Raw genomic sequence first — 21,915 nt, forward strand, 5'->3', positions numbered from 1 at the left:
ACTACATGTAACATGTAAATCAAGTGCTTTATTGTAATATACTTAGTACTAGACAACTTACAACTACAAGTACAATTAACAATACGACTACTAGGAGAACCATGCTTCCTTAAACTTTCTACTTGTACTGTGGAAGTAGACACGTATACACATAGACGCGACGCTACGGTCCGCAGCACGCGACGGAGTAGAAGAAGGCATGGTTGTGTGTGTGATACATACATACGTACTAACTACTACAGCTATATAAATGCAGTTTGAGCTCCTTACTTGCTAACATATAACAATACTTAACGTCCTGTATGCAGGGTGCGGTACGACGAGTATTATGTACTACAATACAACTTGTGTCCAGCGACATATTGCTGAGTAAATGCAACACACATCGTGACGTCACTCGTGTGCCCGGGTATGTCGCTGTCCTACTCGCTAGGTACCGAGTGTTCAGTGCGACTCTTTTCATCTATTCGTATTTACCTACGTCATGTTTTACGTTAACGCGATCGACGCGTTACTGCGTCCAGTCCTCTAATTGGTTGCTTATGTTGGAGCTGACCAATCAGAGCGCCGAACGTCATAAACGTGTTGATAGCGTTAACGTAAAACTAAGTTGCATTATTTTTGATTCGGTGAAAAGCTCGCACTGAGCATTCAGTGTATAGTCTAAGTCGATAGAGATCTCTCCCGCCGTCCTCTATAATATTTTGGTACGAACATACCTACTAAGGCCCTAAGGCTATTTAATAATAAATAAAATATTACAATACATAGATCCAGTCTTAATGTCACAACGATCAGTAGCGGTAGCACCAGTATTACGTACATATCTATATATAAACATATGCAGGCTGTGTCGACACGGTGGCATGTATAGGGTACACTTCAGAGGGACAATAGTTTGTGATCAGTGATTGCCGGAGCATGAACCAAGTAACTGGTACACGTGTGTATCTACAGCGGGATGTACAGTGTGTGTGTTTGTCCAATAGCTACGTGTGTGTGTGTGTGTGTGTCTAGAGTTCGCTGTTCTGCCGGCGGCGCACGTATCTGGCGAAGTAGTCGGGCCGCCAGCACTTGCAGGAGCCGGGCACCAGGAACCAGTCGTAGTACAGCCGCACCTGCGACACCACACATACGTATATTATAGGCAGGACCGTCCTATATATGGATGATCCAAGGTAGCTTGGATATAGAGCAGTTCTACCAATACAGAAGCCTATGTTTAGCAGTGGACGTCTTGTCGTCTTGTGGCTGATAATGATGATGATAGAACACGGAACTGAGGATCCAACAGGGATCCCAGTCTATGCATATATATGTAGTTAGTAATATAGAATATTCGTGTATGTACCTGGTAGCACCCCATGTCGTCGTGTCCGTCGCAGTGTTGTGGCTTGTCGGTGGAGTCCGCCTCCGTCCGCGTGTACTGTCCGTACTGGTCGTACTCCTGCACACAACGAAACTTGATCAACCGCAACTTCTTACACTAATAACGTATTGATACCAGTCCTGGATCCCACAACGACACGAATCAGAACGTATCATTGAAATAAGAGATAACAGATAAGGTAATAGGTTCCACTTTCCTCAAGAGCTGGTCCATTCAGAGACCCGAGTGCTCCTTACAGATGAAGATAGATACAGAAAGGATACAACCGGGATGGTTTTACTGTAAGAATCCCTAGTGTTTCCCCAAAAACCAAGGGTTTTCTTTGAAGGTTCATCCAAAAAAGCCAGTAGCTAGTTACCTGCTGCTTGTTCTGCGCGGGCGGGTAGTGCAGCTCGGCCACGAGCAGCGACACCCAGCGCGGCGAGCTCAGGCAGCCGCCGTCCAGGTAGTGGCAGCGGGACTGCATGCACCTGCACACGACCGCCGTTACATACATTGCCTTGGAAGGGGTAACATAGATAGTGGGACACCCACTTCTCACTATTAAGTAATTAGGTATGTATGTCACGCGACTCACTTGCTAAGCAACCAATCCTGTGCATTGGTGCGCTCGTGAATGAAGGTAGCCTAAAGATATGCGCCACAAGAGAGGTGGTCTTACCTGGTGACTTCGACAGTTTGCGTGAAGTATCCCTCGTAGGGTATCTGCACCACGTAGCGCCACACGCCCTGGTAGTTCCGCGCGAACACCGGCGTGGCGTACTCCACGCGAGCCGGGCACGGAGTCGGGGGACCCTGCCACATACATGCACCAAAATTAGAGCTTGGGTTGGGATTACTTACTTACAATTTCTATAAGTATTGAGTTATAAACTTGGCTAGTACCTACTAATATTATAAATGCAAAAGTTTGTATACTAAAACCCCTGAAGTGATGGGATTGTTTGAAACATTGGTAGAATATGGTTTAGAATAATACATAGGCCACTTTTTATCCGACGAAAACGCGACCGAAGCTCTCACTGGCAGGAGGCAGCAATTCATAATTATGACGATCAAGACTGCGCTTACGATGAACTTATTTGCAAAAAAAAAAATATAGCATTAATTAATTAGGTAATTGAAATGTATACACTGCTGCTTACCTCATATCTGTGGTGTGGTCCGTGAGGTGCTCCCGCGCCGTGAGGTTGTGGTCCAGGATCTTCGCGACGTTCGACGCCTGTACTTGAATCGCTATCGCCGTTGATGGCTCGGTACAGCATACAGAACCTAGGAAAACAAAAATATTTTAAGTTTTTTTTTTCACTATTTTGTATTAGATACTTTCAAACTTTGATCAGGTTTAATTTTCTCATTTACAAGTGAATAATATAATCTAATAATCTGGTTTTCTAAGGGTCGGCAAGGCTTACATAATATTCCCAGTGTTGCGAGTGTTCATAGGCTACTATACGGTATGGTAACCAGTAACCATTAGATGGGTCGGTGCATTTTGTCCAACATCGTGGTATAAATAAAATCTCCAACCGCTACAAGTGTAACGAAACGTACTTGACATTGACGTATCATCACTCACTGGTTGACAGTTGACGTTTCACCATCTGGCACGTTGACTTGACGTCTCCTAGTTATTTATTTTGTAGGTTAGAATTGTATTTTCGTGTAAATTGCACATAAATGTTTTCTCTACGCATTGTTGTACTAAAATGTCTTCTGCATTAGTGCGACAGGCTCTGGAACTCGTCGACCAAGAAGGTGAATATGAAGCAAATACGCAGAATATTAATTTGTGCTTGAAATGTGTTTGAATTGATTACGAAGTGGTTGTTTGGTTGTTGTAGACAGCGGCGAGGCGAAGCGCGGATCTCGTAAAACGCGGCCGCGACACGGGGGTCAAGGTTGGTAGAAACGTTGGAGTTACTCTTGATATTCGTATCGACGTTACGTCACTGCACTTGTCGACGCTCACGTCTTTATTACGGTTATTGCTGCGATTAGACGCGCCGGTTTATTGTCATTTTATTACTTACGTCGTGTAGTAGTGTCGCACTCACTTACATAATACGACACATTAATTAGAGCTCGGCTGTGCGTCACTGACAGAGGTTGCGTGTTGCAGACCACCGCCACTTGTACAAGAGTAAGAGCAAGAAGCCGCGGGAGCCGGCCAAGTCCAAGCAGCAGCTGTCCGCGGAGAACATCGACAAGCTGCTGAAGCTGTCGACGCGCGCCGCCGACCCGAGCCTGGCCGACAAGGTATGTCAGTGTGTGCACTGTACCGCCAGGGACTGAGATATTTCATCACACACTGTGTTGGCATGTGGTGTTATTCTGATCTTGTTGTACTTGCATAGAATTTGCTAGAACATTCTCTAACAACAGTCCAAGTAACAAGTGCTGTGCATGTAGCAGTAGGAGTAGGTTGTATTATTTATACAAACAGTGACACATAGTGTCACACTGTATGTCCCACTCTCTAGTCTCAAGTGATGCATCACTTTGATTAGATAGCAACACATAGGTAGTGTCATTGTGTGCATGTGTGAAAGTATTAAGCCAACTTGTTAATGTGTGTGGCTATTATTAGTGTGTGCTATGTATCAGGATCCTATAATTAGTTGCAAGTACAGACGGTCTGCAGTGGGACAACAACCTCTACATTGTCTGTTGAATAACTTCATTGTGCTATTTTACTTGTTCAGTAACTATTTTAGTGAGCACGAAATGTTCAACATGTTCATGAATATTGAAATATATTTTAATAGAAAAGACACCACTGACTGACGGGGACTGAATATGTAATAACTAGAAGCCAAAGCAATGTGTTTGAGAACATCTGTAACACAGTAACTACAATGATGTAACATAAACCCGTGTTTACACTGACTGGGTGTGACATTGGAGAGGTTCACAACTTGCTGTTTGCTCTACACTTTAGATAACATAATATTTATTCATTAATTTATTAGTCTTGTTTATCTTTACATTTCGTCCAGTCATCTCTCTCTGTCTGCCTAATGGCACATATTAATGTGCCCCACATTGTAAATACATAATGTACACTGGTTTACATGACTATGATACCTTCCGAAACAATGTTTTTTCTTGGTAATTATTCAAGAATTTCAATCAATCTACTGAAATAGTTCATATTCATAAAACAAACACCATTAACAGAATCTTGAATATCAAAAAGCTATTGTGTCTGAAGTCATTAAAAAGTATTAAATCGTGTTTAAATAATGTTCTCATAATTACTTCGATGTAATGCCATGCACAACAACAATGTTCATTCTAATGGGTAGTTAATGTGGCCGCATTGTCTGCCGGAGATATACTCAAGATATAGTTAGCAGTCTGGTAGGGTATAGTAATACATATAGTGAGTGTGTCTGTGTGTACAGATCGTGGAGCGCGCCGTCCGCCGCAAGCCGCTCGCAGACAAAGAAGAAGTGAAACCAGACGAACACAAGTCCATACTGTTCCCCGAGGGAGAGACCTTCGAGGACTTCGAGAAGGAACTATTCTGCAGCTAAACATAACGGAATCAAGAAACTAATCAAGCAGACTAATCTATGCTGTATTGGTTGTTGCATAAGATTGAAATTCATATAAAGTGATGCGTATATATGGACATACCTGATGCGGTGATTGGCAAGCTGGTCCTGGTGACAACCAGTGCTGTGTTTGTAGTGCTCTGTTTGTGGGTCAACTCGTACCCGTTCATTGACGACGGTGAGTACCAACACTACCATGCAACTACCGAGTACTATATACTATGTGATGGAGTAGTGAGTGAGCGTGTAATGTTCCAGAGTCGTGGTTGTACGGCCTGGTCCCGGACCCGCAGTGGTTGCTGGTGGCGTGCGTGGCGTGGGGCGTCCTGTTCGTGGGGGGACTCATGCTCTTCACTCTGTACCATCTACATCCGCATCTCTGAGACACATACTCCAACATGGGGCTCGACCGCAGCAACTGGGTCGTCATAGGTATGGTACCTTACTGTACTCTTTGCTACTGGATACTCATTGTATTCCTCTGATAATGTCACTATGTAACTGAATGATCGATTATGTGCATTTCAACTGTCCATACACTTTTAGCCTACATAGTAGCTGTCTGTATTTAACTTCAAATATTATAATTTCGAAATGTGGTGTCCGTGTCGCAGGTATAGGCGGAGTGACGTGCGGCGGTAAGACGTCCCTGGCGGGTCGGCTCCGCGCGGGCGTGTCCCCGACGGTGGTGGTCCACCAGGACGCGTACTTCCTGCCGGACGACTCGCCGCGCCACACCTACATCCCCGAGCTGAAGCACAACAACTACGACATCCTGTCCGCGCTCGACATGGACCGCATGATGGACGACATCCACGCCATCATGCGCGGGGACCGCACCGTGGACCCGGCGCGGGTCCCCAACGAGTCCCGCGACGGCCTGGGCCCCCTGCCCGGGCCCCCGCCCGCCGAGCCCTTCAGCCTGCCGGGCAAGCAGTTCCTGGTCCTGGAGGGGCTGACGGTCCTGAACCACCCCCCGCTGATGGAGCTGTGCGACCTGCGCTACTACTTCGTGCTGGAGTACGAGGAGTGCCTGCGGCGCCGCCTGTACCGCCTGTACGACCCGCCCGACGTGCCCGGCTACTTCGAGCTCTGCGTCTGGCCCGAGCACATCAAGTACAGGGCCGAGGTACTGCACGCACTTTGTCTAATCTAATGTGACTAAATCTCCTCTATCTCTTTGGTTGCGATAACTACTGAACACATCTATCTATAAGCAAGTTTCAACAGCACCCACCACGTGGCATGACAATATATGTGTGTACTTGCAGGTGGAGAAGGACGTCCGCGTGAAGTTCCTGGACGGCACGTACGGCAGCGTGCACGAGACCGTCATGGACGACATCCGCCGCCTCGCCGCGTAGTCACTACCGCGGTACTACAAGCTTAGACATAAGGAGTAACCCACACATGTACAGACAATGTCCGCTGATACCTTCTACCTCAGAGACTGTAACGTCACTATACTACAACTGCTTCCAACCGCTGCGTCTGCCGCGTGGCATCAAGCAAATATCAAACGTATCACACTAGCACAAGGTGTAGAATTAATTACGTGGGCACTCGCCCTACTATATAGTTTGCATGTAACCAGTAAAGTGAATGTCAATGTATTTTTGTACACATTTTACACAATACACCGCAAGTAGCCTTACACAGCTCGCGCACTCCGGCCAATCACACGTTACTTTAGAGTGAGATAGCGCTATACTATACACATGCTTCTGAGCGAGACAACTATATGCCAAGTGTTGCCGTCAAGTAATCGGTCTATAAGATGTATATTTTATTCAGAGATGTATTAAATAATATAATGTTAGGGCGCGTTCACACGAGCTGTAGAGAAATCATGTTGTAAAGTAAGCATAGTGTACCGGTCGTGTGAATGCGCCTTACTTAGTGGATGTTGTGAATGTCGCGCAGGGACGAGTGTCCGCCGTACTATAAGTATTGTTAACTTATTCAGTTTCAATAAATTTTGATCATGTAAACTGCGTTTCAATTGAGTTTTAGGTTAATTGGTAAGAAACCGCGAGGGATCGACTGATGTTATACAGCGGAGTCTCTTGTACTACACACGCCAGGAATAAGTTTGGTTTAAGCAGGTTTAAGAATACATTTACGTGGGAGATCATGGCTTCACAGAGAGCCGGCGCGACGCAACGATTGCGATGTTTCGCCGTGCGTATATCGGAGACCGAATCTTTCCATCCATGGATAAAAGAAAGAGACTGGATTGGCCTTGTGGGCGGGCCACGCGTGCCGAGGGTGCGAGCCGGCGTACTGCGCGCTGTCATAACGCTCAAATGTCCATACTTACCGGCTAGCAATCGCTGTCATGTTTTGACAGCGTACGTATCTCCGCAAAAATATTATATTATGCCGTCTTGCGCTATTATAACGTGTCGGAAAAGAAACCAGGTGTGTAGCATAGCACGAGAAGGAATTTCTTTTCACCGGTAAGTCAAAAAACATAAAAATACGTGTGTATATTTGTAATTATAACATTAGTATTATGAAATTTATAGAAAAAACGATATAATCGCAAGCAGACTAATAGTAATACATTGCTTGCGATAGATGAGTACAATCTTGCACTACGTGAGCAATCGCGCAATGTATGACGTCCATTGCGAGAGTCCCGAGTACCGAAACAAAAGCTCATTTCCACAAAATCTATGACATCGATAGTGTTGGGCAAATTTGTAATCAATGTCGATTGTTACTATGATACAGTCTATTATAATCAATAGCACACTTTATAATTTAAATAATAAGTATTATTTATTACGACTAATTAGTAATATAGATTTTGAGTGAGTTTTATGTTTTTATTTTTTTATAGAATGTGACATATGATTTATTTTAATATTATGTTTTAGGTTTCCAACAGATCCAGGTGTAACAAAATTGTGGATTGACACAACTGGTAGAATTAATTTTTTTTTTCAAGTTCCACCACACAGATTAGAAACTGCGTATATTTTTATCTCCACCATATTTATACAGACATTGGTCTTAAAAACTAAGCTTATATAATAATTAATAGTATAATAAATTATGTAGCAAGTTACACGACCAGGTTTAAAACAATTGAAATGACAAGTGGTGGGATTCAGGAACCCAAACTAGGAAAACCTGTACTATGGGCTCCTGGATTCCTACTAAATGTAGCATATTTCGTTCGCAACATTTCGATGTTGATAATTACATAATAACAAAGTCAGGGAAAAGAAACTTAAAATTAGGCGTTTATCCGCACAATATCGCAATGTGTAATTCAGTAAGTAAACTGATTTTATTTTAGAAAATTTTAAATTAGTCTCTTTAAATCAGTTTTTTTGTCTAAAAATGGCGATATTTAAAATATCATCTTTCGTAAATTTAAAAAATGAAATAATATAACCATGTTATTTCAATGTGTTCTGTACTTTATACAGATTATTGTAAATGTGAGAGCCCTGTAATTAGCTAAATTAGACTAGTAGAATGCATTTGTGTCAGCTTAGAGTTGTCATGCTCACTCAAAGGTCTCACTGGCGGTGGCACGGGCATTGGATCGTTCGATTCCCTGCAACATGGTTGAGTTGGACGGTGCTGGTGTACGTGTCATGTTGGTGAACGAGCGCTGTCAACTGGGACTGGTCAGCTCCAGACTGTATTAATTTTGTTGTTCTTAAGGTTTTTTTCTATCGCTTTGACTGAATATTAGTTTTACATTGTTCTCACATAGTTCAAGCAATCGATGCAAAGAAAAGCAATGTTATCAAGAATTGTATTGTGAATCTAATTGAAAAAGATCGAACGAACAGATCTTCGATCTTCTCCATAGGAATCTACACTTTGGAACGAGCAAATAGCTTCACTAGAGGGCTGACCGACAGACAGACGTTATTAATATTATTATATTTGCTTTGACGTTCAAAAGTGCCTATGATTTATTTATTTTTTACTGATTTTTAACTTATTGAGTAATAAAATTGGTTTTAAAATTCAGTTATGTATTTTTTATTTATTTTACTTTTATTACTTGGTTTCTATTTCGCATGAATACAATTTCACAATATTCAACAATACTTGTAAAACAAAAACAAGATTACTTAAATTTTATCGATATCAACAATCGACCTTTGTCTCGCCCTAGCATACATGAGTTTTTATGCGTGTTAGAGTGTACGTCAAATGCAGTCATTGCGTTTGTGTGACAACCAATAGCAAATTCGAGATTTAAATGTGTGTTATTTATTTGTGGGGGTAATCCGCTCAGACATTGGTCTCTTGCTTGTAGTGAAATTAAAGGGTGGGAGAAACGGCGACACGCGTTCTGATACAAATCAGGAACTATTTCATTTCTACTCTCTTTATATGTTCTGTGCTTCCATCCCCCAATCTCCAAAAGGCACGGCTGCGCACTTTTAATTCCTCGAGTACTGCGGGTGTCAGGGCGGCGCTGATTAGTTACCATCGGGTGATCAGTTCACTAGTACACCATAAAGAAGTACTTGTATAGTAGTGGGAGTGGGTACTCACACCCCGCCGTTGTCGCAGAACTTGCGACTCTCGCGCGGCGTGTCGCCGTCCGCGTCCGCGCCGCGGTGCTCGGCGCGCAGCGCGTGCGACGGTACACTGTCGTCGACCGACTCTAGCGGGGACTCCAGCGACCGCTTGCTGCGCTCCTCTAGTCTGGGGAAGGAATAATTGCTTATGTACTCGGACGAACTTAATTGTAATCGATATTTAAATAGGTATTCATAATTTGGATTATTGCAACTAGATAGGTAAGGCTCCTCAGGTTTATCTAGTGCACATGAGTGGTATTGATCCGACTGCTTAACTTTTATTTCATAAAAATCATTTATTTTAACATAAAGGTTTTCAAAATTGACAGAAATTTAATTGGCAGTACAGCGATACGATAATAGTTTTACATCAGCATCTAGTAGCAGTAGTATTTACCGGTTGTGCTGCAAGTCGGGCACGGCGTGGGCCTCAGGCGCGTGAGTGGGGGCGGGGTAGCTGGGGCCCGCGGCGGCGGCGGGGTAGCTGGGCCCCGCGGGGCTGGCGGGGCCCGGGGCGGCGGGGCCCGCGGGGCTGTTGGGCAGGTGCGCCACGCGGGGCAGCGTGTCGTCCGCGCGCAGCACGGGCAGCGTGCGCGACAGGAACCGCAGCGTGTGGTTGCGGAGCAGCTCGCTGGGGACACCACATACTACATTAGCAGTGCACGATTACCTATCGATCATCTTCAATACGTTTTATAGCAAACCAAACCTCTGTATCTGAAAGAAGTCTTTGTTTCAAGAGAGTATAAGCTGCGTGTCTTCAAGTCTCGAGTGACTATACCTATAGGTTTCAGGGCAGGCGCACTCTATCGGTCGCATCATCTCTTACCACTAGGAAGTTGATGGACAAACACCGCCCTACACTACTACCTATTAAATATCTATTAAAAAAGAATGTCTCACAAGGGGTAGGGCTCCCCGTTAGGGTTCTGCCCCATGGGGTTCCTGGGGATGAGGCCGCGGTTGAGGTCCCCGCACAGGTTGCTGGCGGACACGTGCGGCTTGTTGGACTCCGCCTCCGGGCACGATGACGTCACCTGCCGGTACGGGGGCGGCCGCACTCTGGAAGCAATACAAGTTCATTATTATCTAGCCTTCTTCTCTACTGATGAACGAACTACCTACCTACCAAATAGTACCTACACTACATAGTATCTATCGGGACCTACTCCACTCTGCATTCATTCGGCGCGACTAGTTTGTGCTGAGTGCAGCTTTCATCGGCCTACACACCGCGCGTCGCCTACTTTATGGTGAGTCATGGAGGTTGCATGCAGGACAGGCCACGCCTCGCAAGGACTTCTTGTAATATTCATATTTCATACACAATATTGTACATACCGTGGCGGTGTTGCGTTGGGCGACTCGACGAAGGCGTAGTATCCCTCCGGCGGTTCCTCCGAGTCTCCGAGCGCGTCGTCCCTCTCGCGGGGCTCGGCCTCCGTGGGCGCCTGCGTCGGCTCCGGCAGCGCCAGCCGCGAGCTCATACACAGCAACTGTGGAGCGGGGGGCCAGGTTAGTACTAATGCGTAAAACATGCTGAAGTGGCAGTTGACAGGTCACATCACTCGAAGGATTGACATCTTGAAACATATCTCAAGTGACGCAGTACGGGCAGGCTTCCTGCTAGGTGCACCGACGACGTTGTCAGAGTTGCAAGGAACCAGTGAATGCAAGTGGTGAGATGTCGCTCGATGTGGATGACTAAAGGTAAAGAGGTGCCTACGTTTTTGTGAGGCAGTGGACTTCTACATTTTAGATTAACGGAGATATAACATGGATGTCATTTCTTACGGTTGGCATAGTTAAACATACCTAGATAAGTGCACTCAGTGCCTACTTAATTAACTGCTAAATCTAAGTGCCTATGTTTTTTGACACATAATTCTGTGTAATTGACGATTGATGTTAAAGCGTAGGCAATGCGCGGTGTATGCGCGCAGGTGTCGTGGGAAACGTGCGCGCAGTGAACATTATCGTAATTGATGCGCGCGCGTCACGCCACGCGCCGCTAACGGGGCCGCGACAGCCGCGACGTATGATCATGATGCGCATGCGTCAGGCCGCTCTTAGTTCCCACCGCGGAGACTACAACACTAATACTGTAATTTACAAAAAGAGTGTGACAATGAAAGCAAGAAGTAACGTAGGTATAACGTACGGACAAATTAGGAGCCGGCAGCCGTGACAGCGCGACATAATGATGTATTGTCATACAAGTGTGTCGCAGTGTCCTACTGGGTCACTGTGCCAGTGTACATGCTGGAAATACCTCGTCAGACAGTGTAAGCACACTTAGTACAAGCACTACAGTACTGGTGAAGGGATACACACGTATCTAATACATTGGCAGGTATTTAAGTACCTGCGCCTGGATGCTGCGACGAGGCTACAATTACTTCGAGCACAGGTGTAGTGTGTAGTGGTGTACATATGTTTGTAACACCGTTATTACAAGACCCGGCCGCATCGATTATAGGTATCTATTAAGACATTCATTATAAGTATCTAGGTTCCTACAACCGAATGAATAGGAAGTTAGTTGCTATCCTGTTCTGTACAAGACGCGAGTGATGAAGCCTACATAGCATAAAATTTAATTATAATTCGTACAAGCTGAAGGTTACAGTTTGACCAGTTTCCATGCATCCATCCACACTTGCAACATCAAAATAATAAGTGAATCAATTTATAAAGCTTATCTACACTCGACTCAATCATGTCCGTGATACACCTTCAATGTGTTTGTTTACGTATCCAGCGAGACACATTAGTGTAGTGTTCCACTTTCGTCCGCCAGATGGCGCGCAGGGTGAATGTCCCTACGGGCGGCAGGTCGGCCAGAACCACCGTTACATATACACATTAATTTATGTAAATATCAACATAATATTATGCTAACTGGGGGAAAGGTTTGTTTATACATTAGAGAGATACAAATCAAGGTTTTCTAGAACATATCTCGACGTGAGACCCATAAGGTCGTATGTCCGATAAATTTTGATGAGTTTCCGATATTTCGGCACCGTTGCAAGCGCCATGATCACAAAAATAATAAACATGGTAAATATCCCGTAATAAGTTCTAATAATAGTGTTAGTGACCATGTCAGTTTAAAAACTTATATCGTATGTCCGAATTTGATGATTCGGACATAAGATCTTATGTGAGACCCATAAGGAAAGTATAGTAAGTGCAATGTAGGTACGTTAAGCCGGGTCCAGACGAGTGTAACGTGTAATGTAACATTACGTGTAATTTAGCATCAACAGTGTGGACGGCACACGAACTCAAAGCGAATTGTGAACGCGAAAATATTTCAAAAGCTGTGTGCCACTCAGTTGCGTCTTTGTGTTCGCGCGAAAAACCGACAGCCGATGGATCAACCCCGAGCGCCGCGCGAGCGTTACATGTAATGCTCGTACTGCCGTCCACATGTAGAATTCGTGTTACATTACACGATGGATTACATTACACGTTACACTCGTCTGGACCCGGCTTTAACTGGCTGAAAAACCTGGCAGAGTCGAGCAAACTCTGCATCCTGCATGGACGGAGTGCTCAACGACATCAAGTCCTGTAGAGATTAGTCCCAAACTTCCAATCAGCGGGCGGCGGCAGTGTGTCGCCCCGCGCTCCAGTAGAGGCGCACGGCGGCGCGTGCCGCAGGGAGCACACGACGCACGCACCGGTACCGCGACCCGCATACCGCGCTGCACCGGCCGCTGCCGACACTCGGAGTCACAGGTGATCCTGCACCCAGTACTTAGCCTGACCTGCATTACTATGCAACAGCCTGCATACCTGCGTATCTAGTGTACTAGCACCTAGTTTCCTAGAGAAGCTTACCGATGGAAGTGAAAACTATTCGTTTTCCTCTAATGATGTCTTTTGATTGATTTCATTACAAGCTCCATTACCTATACTTGTAGTTATTTATTTATATCTCTGGGACATGGCACTGTTTTCACGGTATAATTTACTGTAGTTTTGGTGGGCTTGTACCAATAACAAAGTAATTGGCTAAAAATCTATTGTTCCAAAGAAATTGCCAGAAAATTACAACAATTTTTAAGTGATACGAGTGTCATTGTTTGTGTTGCTATTATTCTATCATCAATGTCTTCGGTAAAGATGTCAAGTTAATTTGAACAACAGCCGAGTTACCGGGGTTTCTATTGTATTGACTAGCTTACCTAGATTGGTGCGTGTTACTTGTGAGAAGTACCGTCTTATTCACACACTCATAAATTCTCATATCTATTGTGGTGTCGTCAAACTAAACTGTACTATAATAATAATTATCTATCTATATATCGCGTTTAATTAAAAGTCTGTAGTGACTGTATATATGTCATATATTATATATACCACCAGATCTGATAAAAGTTCTCTTTTGTTCTCACCTTTCAAAGCTAGGTGCCAAAATGAACCCCAAGTCAAAAAAATAAACACTTCCTAATGGGTACTGCTTATACGTACTACGCCAAGCCATTCAGTTCTGAAGTGCCTTAATAATCCTTAGGAATCCATCGCGAACATTCTTGTTTCAGCCAAACTATAATACGAGTAAGGCAGTGGCTCTACCATACCATGTATTTGGAAGACGTGACTTATTGGCATGTAGCGTGGAATCAGTCGGCCAGGGCGACGCGGGGCCACACGGGGCCTACATACGCAGGTAACTGTAAAGATGGCGCTTGCGACAGCTGGAGCCGCAACTGTCACACGCACTTACCCGCGGTTACTGCCACATCATTACCCTGCACATCCTACCGCCTCTCTCTCCTTACATATAAGGCTCAATTTCGCACTAACATTCGCATATTTGTGTCATCTTTAGGCGACTAGTTGAGGAAACCTCAAATTATAATTATGCTACCAGTTTGGTGAATCTTGGCTCTTATGTCCACCTGCACAGGGGTCTGTTTTGTGTGAATATCAAGGCTTGTTTCGTTTAGGTGCGTGCTATTAGCGTTTGTTGGGCAACAAAGTGTTACATCAGTACTGCCCGGTGATACAAGCAGGTGGTTAAGGAGGCTGCAGTATACTACGTACAGAATGACGAGGAACTCGACTAGTTTCAAGCCATACTAGGGGCACATATTCATGAGCAGCATTCGTCAAATAGCTACGTGAATGAGCTGATAAACATGATAATCATTAAGATGGTCTTTCTACAGTATAATAGATAGCAACTCCTTGTATTTGTCCTCCTTGTATCAGACCACTACAACGCCGCTCCAGTGCAACAGCAGCACGCGACAGATCACTTTCATCAGTCGCCAGTCGCTGCGACTGTGTCGTGGTGTCGCGCGACCACTGATGCTTCCCTTTCGTTTCATCACTCGATATTATATTGCGACACACATTTTTTACAGCCGCGACACGCGCCACGCGCCGCCACTAAATTGCACTTTCATGCTGTGGCCGGCAGCCGACCGTTTTTGTCTTATTTTTTACTCACTAATAATGTTTTGAGAAACTTCTGCTGTACTGCGGTCTATATCTCCGTTTAATACTTGCTTAAGTGATTAAATATAGGTAAATACAAAATAACCGCTCTATATTATTAAGAAAGTATTATTCCCTATAATTCTTAACCTATCTGACTGAACTAAGCCACTGAAGGATTAGAGAGGAAGGAGCATGTCTCAAGGACAGTCAATCTGGACACTGATGATACATGCAAACAATATTTTGTAAAAAAATTAAAAATTCGAGATAATCAACTCAAATCAGTCTCGAAGTACACAGTGTACACACTTTAAAGCAAGCCAAACGTTTGACGCCCCACACGCATAATTTGAGTTAGAAGAAGCAAAATCCACGTCCGAACTGGTTTCCAAGAGCACCAGTAAGAAATAAGACATGAAATTAAAGCGTTTGCACATTCTGCTCATTACAGCTACTTTGATCAGTCGAACAGGATCATAAGCGACACAAGCGCCACCTAGAGTGCGCTAAAACGCTAACATTCGTGACACACTACACCGACATGTTACAGGTGCGATGTCTTCCATTGGTACACCCATTAACTCGTATACAGTGGAGGTGGGTTGTGCGCATGCGTGGCGGTTGCCGTTACGGCGCGACAACCAGAGCGCGACCGAGCCGTGCCGTGGCCGCCCGCACCCGGATCCCGCACTCTGTGCTCGACTCATACAGATGTCACTAAATGTAATCATTATAATTATGTAAAGCTGCAGAACAAGAAGCTGGTTTGTTTGAACGCGCTAATATCCGGAACTACTGATTCGAAATGAGTTATTATGTTTGTATTGAATAGTTGGTAGAAGTTATAAGACTCAGAAGAATGTATGTATTTCAAACTTTGCGCACAAAACATGTTTTAAACATTTTAAGTATATGATATTATGTACTACATAGGAATGGTCTCTTGAATCATTCTCAAGAATCACTCTATCATCTTAAAAATTTGTTTATTCAATATTTTATTGTGAACACACAAAGATTTTTTGAGGGGAAAATCATTCAATGACTCGTCTCGATGGGTGAGACGCTAAGTTGTCCACAACTGTGGGTCAGGCATTAGCCCTATTGAAGCAGATGGGAATCTGTGGTTGTCTAATTGCTCTTTGATGCGCGCGCTACGTACGTTAAGGTCTAGTTCGGGTCGTAGACATGCGCTTATTTCCTTTTAATGAATATTTTAAGTAACAGACATGATTCACTATTTATACATAGTACATGTAGAGATATTGTACTTACATCGCATAGTTACGTCCTAATTAAGTATTGCGTGTTTACATGTAATTGAGTGCTTGTGACAATCACAATGTTCCCACAGACTATAATGACTCGTCTAACTGTACCTACATACATAACAATGTCATACATGTTATCAGCGGCTTTTTTCAGCTAGAAAAAACCATCCAATGTCTACTCCCACCGAGGCAAAAGACTGGGTGAGGCGAGAGACACTGTCAGACTCTTATTGACTAAAACCACCCCGTTATTACTCCTGCTTCCAGTCGAAGCCACGGCAACCAGTTAAGTTGTCCACAACTCCTGCTGTAAATATTAGTAGTAGCTGTGTCTGTGTCCCTAGTACTCAGTAGAGCCTGCTGCAACCTGTGCAGTGTGCAGTGCGGGGCGGCGGCGGTCAGCGACCGGCGCCCGCGCGTTACTGGGTGAAGGTCAGACGCACCTCCGCTAACGGTCTCACACACACACGCACACACGCCGGCGTGACGTCACGCGAGCATGCAGCCCGCTGTTTGCACTGACACTACTTCTGTCTGGTTAGTTATAATGACGGCTAGCGCACTTTGCACTTTCTCAAAATGTAAGTCAAAGATAAAATCATTAATTTGAAATAGACCAAGAAGGCACTTTTGAGTATCATATAAAATGTTAGTAATGTCAGTCCTCTAGTGAAGCTATTTGCTCGTTCCAAAGTGTATAGATTCCTACTTTATAGATAAACGATATAGTTTCAGAGATAGATCAAGATCCCGAACAGAATATTGTCAAGAGCACGCATACTATGTAACTCTCTACATTTTGATGCATTCCAGTGTACTGCAGCAGTAGTGTACTGGTGCCTGACAGTGGTCGCAGTTGTACCAGATACACAACACATTAACTTGTACTTTCTCTCGGTGCGGAATAAAAGCGAAATTTCAATAAAAAGTTTGTCTTATTGAACTTTTTGTCGGTCAATTTTCAGTACAATGACGACGATGTTGGTATAATAGAAACTCATAAAATCGGAGAATAGATCTGACGTTGTGATCACCATTGGCAGATTGAGGAAACCACAGCAGTTAGCGGTCGCTCCATGTATAAAATAAATACAATGGGAGCTACGATTACAGACAAATCTGTTTCAGTGCAGGAGAAATTACATAGAATAGAGATAAATACAGAATTAGGAAAAGAAGGTGATATTCCAAGAGTTATTTAAGACGGCCGCAGGAATAATTGCAAGATGAAATTGATATGTCAACAGTTATAAGTAAGATGTCGTCTAGTGTTCAAGTTCACGATGTCGCTGTCACATCAATGGCTATGTAAGCCACCTTGCAGTAGCTACACGAGTAGGTACCGGCGTCGCGTGCTCACTCGGTAGGGCTCGCTGCTCCGACCATTTTGTTGTTTTGTGTCCATCACGCTCTATTTTGTTGTCATCTCAGAGAAAGTCATAATCGGCGTGGAAACTTTTTTGAGAGAAAACTACACCTTTCACAAACTAGGGAACTGACGTCACACCATACGTGGGCACAACATACGAATTAACTTGATAATTATGAGAAACTGTGTCAGTGTGGATGAAATCAGCTCGAACGGAAAGGAATGCGGCAGCGGCCGGCGCCGGCGCCGCGGGTCGAGGCGTTGACCCGCGGACTGCCGGCCACTGGGTGAAGGTCGTGACTCCCAGCAACGGGGCTCGTGACGTCATCGCTGACCACAACACTGTTAGAAAGTGGACTCGATGGCCACGTATGACGAGTGACGACCCACTGATGCAACAACACATCAAACACTAATGTACTTACTCAAACATCGTCACACGAATACCTTACAGTTCAACGGTCACATATATGACACAGGTAAGTTATGCTACGAGTATAAAACAAAAATGATTTTGGATGAAGTTGTCCAAATTGTAGTAAACATGAAATAGCTGTACCTACATATTTGTCAACACTGAGCAGAGATTCTGTTACGGGGAATGACCTCTGGTTACAGTGGTACCATTAGCACCATTAGTATACACTCATGACTCGGTAACTGCTAGTACCATTTATCACATCCTCGGACAAGTAGTTAGTCAGCCGTCATTGTGCGTACGACAGATAGTTTCGCAAATTCACAATGCGTGCTGATTGCGGACGTGCCCTTAATTTGCTGAGTGTGCCACACTTAATTACAGACAAAAAAATTTAAGGCAAAAGCACAGCTTTTACTCATTAATCTCAGTTTAGGCGTGACCTCAATTTTTAAAGACGTTTTAGGAGTCGTCCATATATGAGCGACCAGAGAAAGCGTAACGGGACATGTCGCATCCTCTGGAAATGTAGCCGAGTGTCTGTGTGGGCAGCCCCGTCGTCATTATACTGCGGCCGCGTCTGTAGTTCACGACACAGACACCATTCAAACAACTGTTGAGAGGTCGATCCACAAATATTTCTGTTATCCTCATATAAACGATTTGAAACTCGAATAGTTAATCGTCCGAACGGTCGCCACATTCACCATTTCTGTGGAATGTGATAGAAACGAGGCGACCACATTATTTACTGGCTTATTATATTAAGCCGTAAAAAGTTTGCGTGCTGCGGCTGGTACAATGTCAGCGTATAAAGTAGATCGAGTTGTGAATGAAAATAAATGTTCCTTGCAAGTTTAGTGGGTTTTGAGAGCAGCGCCAGCGTCGGTTCAAACACAACACAATGCATAATGCCTGTAGCGTGCCGGGCGTGCTCCACGCCGCGACTCGTCCAGTGTGCCAGTGTAACGGGACCACATCGGATGCGTATCGGTATGGCATCGTCTCGCCACGCTCGCATTCTAACATTCTTCATAGTAGGACATGTTGTTGTTGTTGACTCATCCAAAATCTACCAGTTTCGTGGTATTCACTGACCTCTTCTCTAGACTACACCGCTATGTTTATCTGGGCTCGAATGGTAGTAGCTATTAATCATTATGATCAGGTTCAAATCTTAACTCTAACAACACATCTTATAAACTAGTTATACTTTGTTTATCTGAGAACTTTACAGGCGCTGTATGGTCAATCTTCATCATCATCATCATCTATAGTGTCCTATAGTGTCCACTGCTAAGCTAAAGCCTCTTTACTTTTCACACAGAAAAACTAAACATTAATCACTACGCTTCCTTAAGCAGGTTGCCGATTATGAACTTATAATTAGACATTATAAGTTTAGGTTTCCTCACGATGTTTTTCTTCGCCATAAAGTCTATAATTATGATCATTACGTTGAAACAGTCGCGCAGTGCATGTCGGTACAATCTGAACCTGTTTCCTCTCGTGTCACATTTCAAAAAGTGGAAGTGAGTAGAGAGATGCGTCTGTCGGCCGGTGTGTCGCGGGCGCTGGAGAAAGTTTGTTTGTGTGATGGTAACGTCCTCGAAAACGAGCAGCTGATTTACATACGTTGATGTTGTTTACCGTTCGTAGGGCTCCACTGACCGAGACGAGCCACTGCCTTACTGCTCGACGACTTCATAATGAGCTTAATCTCGCCAATATTGTTCGGAACATGATCTAACGGACACAATATACGTAATGTAATGGTAAATCACGATGATCGTTATTTTTGTTAAACGTTGCCCCACATTAGGATTTCTCCTGTGTCGTGGGTGCGTTTACAAACGTACAAGTTCACATACACATCACACTCAGACCCGAAAAAACGATTTGTGGATCAGACAAAAAGGTGCTTCATACGGGAATCGAATACGCTACTCTTTCTACACTTTGCGCGGCAGCCGGTTAGAAAAACAAAAGATGAGGTCCTTTCATGAGGTTTGAAAGACAGAGGTCTCACTCGTAACGTAGTACCAGTTGGAATGACATTCAGAGCATGCTAATATAGAAGTAATTGATATGATACTGTAATTGGCTTTCTGTTGACTATTGCCCCCTTTTTTTATTAAGTTTTTGTTAGCTGTAAGTCATCCATGTACTAAATAAATAAATAGATACTGAGCTACGTAATGATAATGAGAACACTTGGCGCATTGATATGGTGATCTAGACACACGGCAGTGTGTCCGCCAAGTTCGAGCAAAAAAACCGACACACCGGCCGTGGGTTATATTACACGAACCATTTCGGGCCAAGTTCGACCCACCTATAACTCAAAATCTATTTTAGTTCCATACACAGACCTCAGTCAAAAATGATATAACTTGGCAAGTTTTAATAGAAAATTATATACTTGACTCATTGCGTTTAGTAGGTTTATAACAAAGTGTGTGAAAACTTGCCAACTTGTTATATCATTTTTAACTGAGGTCTGTGTATGGAACTTGGTACTTATTTAGATCTCACTTCTTTTATAGGCGAAGCATTCCAATATTATCGAACTTGGCAGCCTTTCACATTTATGTTTTGGGTGGGATACTGTTATTACATGAGCCGTGATTTATCAGTGCATTCAATTAGCACTTCGAACATTGCTCCATCACTAGGCTTCTAAGTTTGGAGGCAACATTGTCATGGGTTGATGTTAGGAAACTATTTAAACTTCGAAACCTTTTTGCTGTACCTAAGCTTTTTGTTGTAGTACCTGTGTGCTAATCAGTTTAATTACTAATACTGGTTCGAATTGAAAAAAGCTTTTGAATTAGATAGTAAATTTTGTTCGAAACTAAGTAAATGCCACAAGAAGTATGGTACTATAGTGATCGAAGGTTTTAGGAATAGATTTGATGAAGTAGGGCACAATGTACGGACGAGACACACGCTATAGGCACATCTTGCCGATGGTACAAGTATCTCCGTGTATCATCCGCGCCGAGACGTTTACGACGATATTATTCGCGCTGTTCCTTTTGTAATCGCACAATTTCTCTCGAATACTATTCGCCGGCCGCCCGACGCTTTCTACCGGCCGCCCGGCACACATCACCGTGCCTGCATTCAACGACTGTGGTCAATGCTATTCAATTTCTTTCGAAGAAATAATTTGTTATTGTAATCTCTCACACATTTTATCCAATGACTTTCCATAATCAATAAAAATGACTGCACATAAATTGTAATTGCTTGATGTTGCGACAATATTTATTGAAATAAGTATTTATTTAATTAATATATATTTAAACTTTAGGTATAAAATATTTAAAATAAAATAGTCCACTTACCAATAGTATGAGAGTAGAGCGCGCCATAGTGCACGCAGTAACTGAAGCAATGGGATCACTACACAAGACGCGCACAGTTCACCGGAACATTTAGTAACGAACAATCGAAAAATTGAGGAAAAAGTTTTGGTTAAAATAAAAATATTTGTGGAGAACTTTCAACGGTCGCCGGCGTGCGGTCGCGGGCGGCTTCAGAGACAGTTTGTGAGTGTGCCGTGGTGCCGTGGTGCGGTGGTGGTGGTGCCGTGGTGCGGTGCGCGGGCGCTCTCCGTGCACTGGCGCTAGCGGGACATGCGAGGGAACGGGACATTGGAACTGCTGCGAGAGTGGACACCATACAGAGCTGATACTACGCGTTGTCACTACATAACTAGTGTCACCGTTTACACCTGAGTCTCTTTTGAAATCTGAGCCTTTTTTATAATTATTTACAACAGTTTAATATTATTAATTTAACAGTAATATAAGCTATCAGGATTTAGGTCATTACGTATGATGGAAAATATTTAAAGTTGTTTGTTGAACTCAATCCAGCGTTTGA

General features: G+C 43.8%; 2 protein-coding genes and 1 long non-coding RNA gene across 3 annotated transcripts; 2 read left to right on the plus strand and 1 right to left on the minus strand.

Moving 5' to 3' along the window:
* Positions 1–8: 8 nt before the first annotated feature.
* On the minus strand, positions 9–21,654 carry LOC118279214 (uncharacterized). Its single transcript, XM_050698269.1, has 10 exons — positions 21,375–21,654; positions 10,851–11,005; positions 10,413–10,571; positions 9,907–10,140; positions 9,481–9,633; positions 2,536–2,662; positions 2,052–2,185; positions 1,749–1,860; positions 1,352–1,447; positions 9–1,118 (listed from the first exon to the last, which is right to left on the minus strand). The coding sequence occupies exons 1-10, from the start codon at positions 21,399–21,401 to the stop codon at positions 1,014–1,016; spliced, it is 1,302 nt and encodes a 433-aa protein (XP_050554226.1). The 5' UTR covers positions 21,402–21,654; the 3' UTR covers positions 9–1,013.
* On the plus strand, positions 3,302–4,880 carry LOC126911370 (uncharacterized). The gene is made up of 2 exons (XR_007705907.1): positions 3,302–3,649; positions 4,798–4,880. It is a non-coding gene; the product is annotated as an uncharacterized LOC126911370 (long non-coding RNA).
* LOC118279213 (nicotinamide riboside kinase 1) lies at positions 4,937–6,941 on the plus strand. Its single transcript, XM_035598795.2, has 4 exons — positions 4,937–5,128; positions 5,209–5,382; positions 5,565–6,079; positions 6,222–6,941. The coding sequence occupies exons 2-4, from the start codon at positions 5,349–5,351 to the stop codon at positions 6,312–6,314; spliced, it is 642 nt and encodes a 213-aa protein (XP_035454688.2). The 5' UTR covers positions 4,937–5,128; positions 5,209–5,348; the 3' UTR covers positions 6,315–6,941.
* Positions 21,655–21,915: the final 261 nt, after the last annotated feature.

The sequence above is a fragment of the Spodoptera frugiperda genome, chromosome 14 (genome assembly GCF_023101765.2).
Source record: "Spodoptera frugiperda isolate SF20-4 chromosome 14, AGI-APGP_CSIRO_Sfru_2.0, whole genome shotgun sequence".
Lineage (NCBI taxonomy): Eukaryota > Metazoa > Arthropoda > Insecta > Lepidoptera > Noctuidae > Spodoptera > Spodoptera frugiperda.